We start from the raw sequence: 7,788 nt of genomic DNA on the forward strand, positions 1-7,788 counted from the left end.
AATAAAGGTAGTAGCTGGAATGAAACGGAGTTGGTTTGATAAAATAACTTCAATATGCAGTGATAATTTATGGAGTTAAATTCCCTTTAAATCTGTTACATACCATACAAAACAAACAACAAACTTACACATACTGAGTGTGTGTGGTGGAAAGTTTGAACATCAAGATTTTTGCATTAACTCTCTTCTCTCTCTCTCTCTCTAAAAAAGCAAATAAAAACTTCAATTCAATCCTCCATAAATGCATTTGCATCCTCTCAATACTTCTTTGCATTAATTCCTACCTGTTCCCCTATCTCTTTCTCTTTGCTTCATCATCATCATCATCTCCGTTAAGTTTCTCTCTTCTTAAATTCTATTCACGAGAAAAGTGTTATGGTCAATCAAACTCAAAAAACCTTTCTTTTCAGCTCTTAAAACTGCTTCTTCATTCACCCTTTACACTCTTTTACACTGGATCACCAAAGTTATATCCAAAAAGTAGTAAGTTTATTGCTCAATATATTTGACCACCTTTTTTGACCTTTTGCAAGTTATTAGTTACTTTTTTTCTTATTTCAAGTTTCAAAACACCAAAAACACATACATGCACACTTTCTTTATTTATTTTATTTTTTGTCAATTTTTTGGGGGGTATTGGACATTTGATGTTATGGAGAATTAATAATTAGTTTTGTGAAATGAAAATTGTTTGGGCTAAATTATTTTTAAACTTTGGTCATTTGATGGAATATGTTGAAGGAAAGAGAGATGGATAGGAGTTTTGACAATGTCTATGTTTGCTATAAAGTCCAATACTTGTATGAAAATGTCAAATTAAGTCCTTTTTTGCCTTAATATGAAGTCATTCAGTCAATTGATTTGGCAAAAAGCAAAACCTAAAATCAAAACAAACTCTCTCTCTAGAGAGAGAAAGAGAGGTGAGAGAGAATTTGTTTGGTAGGGTTTGTGGATGAATATGCGTCTTCTTGCATGATCATAGATATATTCTTGTTTTAATTTTATTTATGTTATGCAATCTTTAGTTTTGATTTGAGTTACAAAACTCTCTTAGATATCAGATTTGTAGCTAGATTTAAGTAAAATTTTATTTGGTTTTCAACATATTAAGTTTTTACAAGTGAACTTCATGCTCAAAATATTTCTTGATTTTGGCTATTTTTTATATAAATAAGTAGTAATAGTAATTTGGAGATCTGCTGATGAGAATGGTTGACCTGTTTTCTGTAATTTATTCTATTATTTTCAACCGTAAATCCTTTTCGATAAATTAAAGATTATAAAGAGACACAAAAGTTATTATACAGAGAGAAAGATTGTTTTAACTTTTTATGGATTTCAAAGTTGACTTTTATTTTATAACAAAAAATCTATAGATCTGTTAGCAACACAATAAGTTCAATCATGTCTTTTTATTAGTTGCAAATTTCCATATTCCATATGCATTTCCTATGCCTTATCAAAATTTTCTTTTCTTTTTTATGCTTAGTTTTTTTCTTTATTGTATAAAGTTTTAATGCTAAGTAATTTTCATTTTGTAACTTATAATTTGCTGTTTGTAGATTTGTATAAGAAACAACATCCATTGATAACTTTTACATAAAGGTGAAGAAAAGATGTTACAACCAAATATGTTTGATAGTCATCATCATCTTCTTGATATGAGCCACAAGACCTCAGAAAATGAACTTGATATGCTTAGAGATGATGACTATGAGAGCAAATCCGGCACCGATATTATGGAAGCTCCCTCAGGCGATGAACAAGATCCTAATCAACGCCCCAATAAAAAGAAACGATATCATCGTCATACTCAACATCAAATTCAAGAAATGGAATCGTATGTTCCATCTTTGCTAACCTTGATTGTTAATATTTCGTACCTTTAAAATTTCCTTTACATATTAATATCATTTCTTGACTCTTTTCCAAGTTTAATTACTTGGTGCTAAATTTATAAATAGTTAAAATTTACGGATGGTAATTATGATTTTTGTTAGGTTTTTCAAAGAATGCCCACATCCAGATGATAAGCAAAGAAAGGAACTAGGCAGAAGATTATCCTTGGAACCTTTACAAGTCAAATTTTGGTTCCAAAATAAACGTACTCAAATGAAGGTGAAATATTTACACTTTACAAATAAAATCATGTATATTATAATGTGCTAACTTAAGTTGCTTGATACTAAAGCTGTTTCTTGTTTTGTTTATTGATAAAGGCTCAACACGAACGCTGTGAAAATACACAACTAAGGAATGAGAACGAAAAGCTACGATCTGAGAACATACGTTACAAAGAAGCCCTAGCTAATGCTACTTGTCCAAGCTGTGGTGGTCCTGCTGCTATTGGAGAGATGTCTTTTGATGAACAACATTTGAGGATAGAAAACGCACGGCTGCGTGAAGAGGTACTCCAGAAAAATCCATCATCCCATTTTTATTAGGTTTTTTTTTTTTGGTTAATATTGTTTCCTAAAGTCTGATTGTTTGGTGTTTTCCAAAAGATTGATAGGATATCTGCAATCGCGGCCAAGTATGTTGGCAAACCGATGTTGAATTACCCCAATATGTCGCCTCATGGATCAACTCGCTCACTTGACCTAGGTGTGACTGGCTTTAGTCCACAACAAGGGTTGGCAGGAGATATCTTTGGGGCCAATGACCTTCTCCGGTCTGTTTCAGGCCCAACGGAAGCCGACAAGCCAATTATCATCGAGCTAGCAGTTGCAGCAATGGAAGAGCTAATCAGAATGGCTCAGGCTGGGGAACCTTTATGGGTTCCAAACTTGGATAATTCATCCGAGACCTTGAATGAAGACGAGTACCTGCGGACGTTCCCTAGAGGGATTGGACCAAAACCACTGGATTTCAAATCTGAGGCTTCGCGGGATTCAGAAGTTGTGATTATGAATCATATCACTCTTGTTGAAATTCTGATGGATGTGGTATATTTTTGAAAAAATCTTTTCCCTTACCAATTTTTGAAGATATTCATAATTATGGTCCTGATGTTCATAATGGTTTTTCAGAATCAATGGTCAAATGTGTTTTCTGGCATTGTTTCAAGAGCGATGACCTTGGAAGTGCTTTCAACAGGAGTTGCTGGCAATTACAATGGAGCTCTGCAAGTGGTAAGCTAACAACACTATTATCTATTGAGTTGTGGGGTTATATATGCACCATAATTAAGCTCTAAATCTTGTTTTCACATGTTTAATTTTATCAGATGACAGCAGAGTTTCAAGTTCCTTCACCGCTTGTTCCGACTAGAGAAAACTACTTTGTAAGGTACTGTAAACAACATGCAGATGGTACTTGGGCTGTGGTTGATGTATCATTGGACAATTTACGTCCTTCTGCCGCCCCAAGAAGTAGAAGAAGGCCTTCTGGTTGCTTGATTCAGGAACTACCCAATGGGTATTCAAAGGTACTAATCCTGCACAAGATTAAATGTTTTACTTGAAATTATGAAGAATATGTATATAAATATCTATCTGGTAATTTTTTTGTAGGTCACCTGGGTTGAACATGTTGAAGTCGACGATAGAGCCGTTCACAATATCTATAGGTTACTAGTGAACTCTGGTCTAGGATTTGGTGCAAAGAGATGGGTTGCAACTTTAGAGAGGCAATGCGAACGACTTGCAAGCGCAATGGCTAGCAACATTCCGGCAGGAGAAGTTGGAGGTAAAGTGTTGAAAATATAATGACTCAGTTATTTTTCTTAATACAGGTTTATTATATAGAAATATGTTGTTATTCAATGATGATGGGTTTTTGTCAAATATCAGTTATAACCTCACCAGAAGGAAGAAAGAGCATGCTGAAGCTAGCAGAGAGAATGGTTTTGAGCTTTTGCAGTGGTGTTGGAGCTTCAACTGCACACACTTGGACAACTTTATCCGGTAGTGGTGCCGATGATGTTCGAGTAATGACCCGCAAGAGTATGGATGACCCAGGCAGACCTCCTGGTATTGTCTTAAGTGCTGCAACTTCATTCTGGATACCCGTCGAACCAAAACGTGTTTTTGATTTCCTACGAGATGAACACTCTAGGAGTAAGGTAACTATATATTTCGTATCAAACACAGACGATTATTCGATTTCTTTTCTTTAAATCATGTACTTACTCAACTGATTTATGGTATATATCCAGTGGGACATTCTTTCAAATGGTGGTCTAGTTCAAGAAATGGCACATATCGCCAATGGCCGTGATCCAGGAAACTGTGTCTCCCTGCTTCGTGTTAATGTACATTCCTACTAACTTCTTTTACACATATATAGTGAGATTTTACATAATCTTATATGTTATTGGGCTTTGACATATCTATATATTGTGTAGAGTGCAAATTCGAGCCAAAGCAACATGCTCATACTACAAGAAAGTTCAAGTGATTCTACAGGGTCCTATGTTATATACGCTCCGGTAGATATTGTAGCAATGAATGTGGTGCTTAGTGGCGGTGATCCGGATTATGTTGCCTTATTACCGTCCGGATTTGCTATACTTCCGGATGGACCAGGACAACACCAAGGAGGAACCTTGGTAGGAACATGCGGAACATTATTGACAGTGGCGTTCCAGATTTTAGTAGATTCGGTTCCTACAGCCAAATTATCACTAGGGTCCGTAGCAACAGTTAATAGTCTAATCAAGTGCACAGTGGAAAAGATCAAAGCCGCAGTATCTTCTCCATGAACAAACTTATGGGTGTCATATAAGGTAAAAAAAATTGAGCGAGTAATATATATATATAGCTTATATTTGAAAGTTATCTCATAAGTATATGTTTCTAACAACCTCTATTTTATATGCATGTATAGAAGAAAGTGTTCAAGGGAATAAAGATTAATGAAGGCCGGAATGTAAACTCTTCATCTTTTGAAACAATTGGAAGAATGAAGTCAAGAACGCACCTTAAAACGACCCTTGAATTGTGGTGATTTTGTGATCAATCTGCAAGAAAGCATTGTCAACATCCTTCAAGGGTTGTAGGTTCGGGTATTGACTTTGCCTGTTAAAGTTTAAGAGAGTAAATTACGACCTTGTTACAATCAAAAATTCCCAATATGTTCTTTTGCTTAATCTAGGGTTTAATTAGAGGTTTTCTCAATTGCATTGTGTTTTGTAGTTTCCTAACAATTGACTCGCTGCTTCTAATTAAATTTATTTCGTATTTTGTCCTAATGGTTATATAAAATGTCTTATGTATTAGAACACTCTCAACAATAATCATTTTTTTCTTTCTATTTGTTAAGAAAAGAATATAGAGAGGATGGAAAATTGTATATCATTAACAACACAAAGAGGGGTATATATATATACAACTTTTGAGTAGACTCCAATACATGGTATAATAGGAAATGATATCTCTAAAACATCCACAATATTATTTCATAATTTATAACACTCCCCTTTGGATGTTTGTTGTATAATACGCTTGGTGTTGTTGCCTCATTAAAAACCTTGTCAGGAAACCCAGTGGGAAAAAAAACCATGACGAAGAGAAAAAGAGTGCAATGCGTATTGTCTCCCCTTGATGACCACATCACTTGAGATCCTTGAGTTGACGCAATCCGATACCATGAACTAACTTCTTGAATGATGAAGCTGGAAGTGACTTACTAAACAAATCTGCTAAATTCTCACTTGAGCGTACTTGTTTAACTATAATATCTCCATTCTTCTGTAAATCATGAGTGAAAAAAAACTTTGGAGAAATATGCTTGGTTCTATCACCTTTGATGTATCCTTCTTTAAGTTGAGCAATGCAAGCCGCATTATCTTCATACAAAGTTGTCGGGGATTCGCTTTTTGAAGAAATACCACAAGATCCTCGAATATATTGTATAACATTCCTTAACCACACACATTCTCTACTTGCTTCATGAATAGCTAATATTTCTGCATGATTAGATGAAGTAGCTGTGATTGTTTGTTTTGTTGAACGCCATGAAATTGCAGTGCCACCGCTTGTAAAAATATATCCAGTTTGTGATCGACCAGTGTGAGGATCAGACATATATCCAGGATCTGCAAAACTAACTAAGCTTGTATCTGAAGATTTAGTAAAGTATAGCCCCATGTCAGTTGTACCTTGAAAGTATCAAAGTATCGTTTTTACCCCAGTCCAATGTCTCTTCGTAGAACATGAGCTATATCTTGATAATAAATTCAATGAGAATGATATATCAAGTCTTGTATGACTAGCAAGAAACATTAATGCTACAATGGCCCTTAAATATGGTATTTCTGGACTAAGAATTTCTTCATCATCTTTCGGGGGTCGAAATGGATCCTTTTCAACATCAAGTGATCTTACAACCATTGGAGTATGTAATGGATATGATTTATCCATAGAAAACCTTTTGAGTAATTTTCTTATATATGATTCTTGGTGCACAAGGATTCCATCTTTAAGATGTTCAATTTGTAATCCAAGACAAAATTTTGTCTTTCCAAGATCTTTCATTTCAAACCTCCTTTTCAAATACTCAACCGCTTTTGATAGTTCCCTAGGAGTTCCAATTATATTTAGATCATCCACATATACAGCAATAATAACATATTCAGATCCAGATCTTTTTATGAATATGCATGGGCAAATTGAATCATTTTTATAACCTTTTTTTTAACAAATACTCACTAAGGCGATTATACCACATGCGTCCAGATTGCTTTTATCCATATAATGACTTATTCAACTTAATTGAATAATGTTCTCGAGAACTTCCTTTACATGATTCAGGCAGGTTAAATCCTTCAGGGAGTTTCATATAAATTTCAGTATCAAGTGAGCCATACAAATAGGTAGTCACTACATCCATTAGACGCAAGTCAATACCTTCTTGTATTACCAGACTAATAAGATATCAAAAAGTTGTTGCATCCACCACCGGAGAATATGTCTCCTTATAATCAATTCCGGGTTTTTGCAAAAATCCTTGTGCCACCAATCTAGCTTTATATCTCACAATTTCATTTTTCTCATTTCTTTTCCGCACAAAAATCCATTTATACCCCACGGGTTTCGTACCCTCAGGTGTAAGGACTATCAGTCCAAAAACTTCTCTTTTTTCTAAAGAGTTCAATTCCGCCTGAATTACGTTTTTCCATTTTGTCCAATCATTTCTATGCATGCATTGATTAACTGATTTTGGTTCTTGATCCTCATCATTTTCCATCACTTCTAGTGCTACATTATATGCAAAAATATCATCGACATCGATTTCATTTCGGTTCCATACTTTTCTAGACATGATATAATTTTTTGAGATCTCTTCGTTATCAGGTACCTGAGGTTCTTTTTGAACCATCATGTCTAATGTCTTTTCTAAAAATTATCTTGGTTTTTATATTACCTCGACTTGGCCATCTTGGACATTTGCTCCTTTATGTTTTCGAGGATTTTTATCTTTAGAACCGATAGGTCTACCACGCTTCAAGCGTACCTTAGACTCATTACCAATGTTAGGTTGCCCTGCTATAACGTCAACCTTAGCTGGAGCATTAACAGCTGGTATATGTGACTTAGTCACTTTCTTTGGGTCAGTGGATGCGTCTGGTAATTGGTTTGCCAATCCTTGCAAGTGAATTATCCTTTGAATTTCCATCTCACATTGTTTAGTTCGAGGATCAAGATGACACAATGATAATTCTTTCCAACTTAGTTCACTTCCCAGCTGTCTGTTCTCCCCCCCCCCCCCTAATGTTGGAAATAATGATTCATTAAAATGACAATCAGCAAATCGAGACGTAAATAAATCCCCCGTTGATGGCTCTAA

The 7,788-nt window shown here is 35.0% G+C and overlaps 1 protein-coding gene across 3 annotated transcripts; it reads left to right on the forward strand.

Annotated features, from left to right (window-relative positions):
• The first annotated feature begins 311 nt into the window (after window positions 1-311).
• On the forward strand, window positions 312-5,191 carry LOC122595171 (homeobox-leucine zipper protein MERISTEM L1-like). Of its 3 annotated transcripts, none has more exons than XM_043767499.1 (12): window positions 312-483; window positions 1,563-1,840; window positions 2,001-2,118; window positions 2,220-2,408; window positions 2,505-2,945; window positions 3,030-3,131; window positions 3,227-3,427; window positions 3,513-3,687; window positions 3,792-4,063; window positions 4,157-4,252; window positions 4,346-4,726; window positions 4,828-5,191. In XM_043767499.1, exons 2-11 carry the CDS (start codon window positions 1,617-1,619, stop codon window positions 4,700-4,702), a joined length of 2,175 nt encoding a protein of 724 aa, XP_043623434.1. In that variant the 5' UTR covers window positions 312-483; window positions 1,563-1,616; the 3' UTR covers window positions 4,703-4,726; window positions 4,828-5,191. The 3 variants fall into 3 exon arrangements, with proteins under 3 accessions (XP_043623434.1, XP_043623436.1, XP_043623435.1); XM_043767501.1 differs by having other exon boundaries at window positions 463-480; XM_043767500.1 differs by lacking the exon at window positions 312-483 and adding an exon at window positions 899-920.
• Window positions 5,192-7,788: the final 2,597 nt, after the last annotated feature.

Source organism: Erigeron canadensis, chromosome 4 (genome assembly GCF_010389155.1).
Source record: "Erigeron canadensis isolate Cc75 chromosome 4, C_canadensis_v1, whole genome shotgun sequence".
NCBI lineage: Eukaryota > Viridiplantae > Streptophyta > Magnoliopsida > Asterales > Asteraceae > Erigeron > Erigeron canadensis.

Excerpts from the sequence above, each read along its gene's own strand:
- LOC122595171 (XM_043767499.1), top strand. The coding sequence starts at position 1,617 with ATGTTACAACCAAATATGTTTGATAGTCATCATCATCTTCTTGATATG. Across the intron at positions 3,132-3,226 it reads ACAATGGAGCTCTGCAAGTG|ATGACAGCAGAGTTTCAAGT; the intron begins GTAAGCTAACAA and ends TAATTTTATCAG. Across the intron at positions 4,253-4,345 it reads TCTCCCTGCTTCGTGTTAAT|AGTGCAAATTCGAGCCAAAG; the intron begins GTACATTCCTAC and ends TATATTGTGTAG.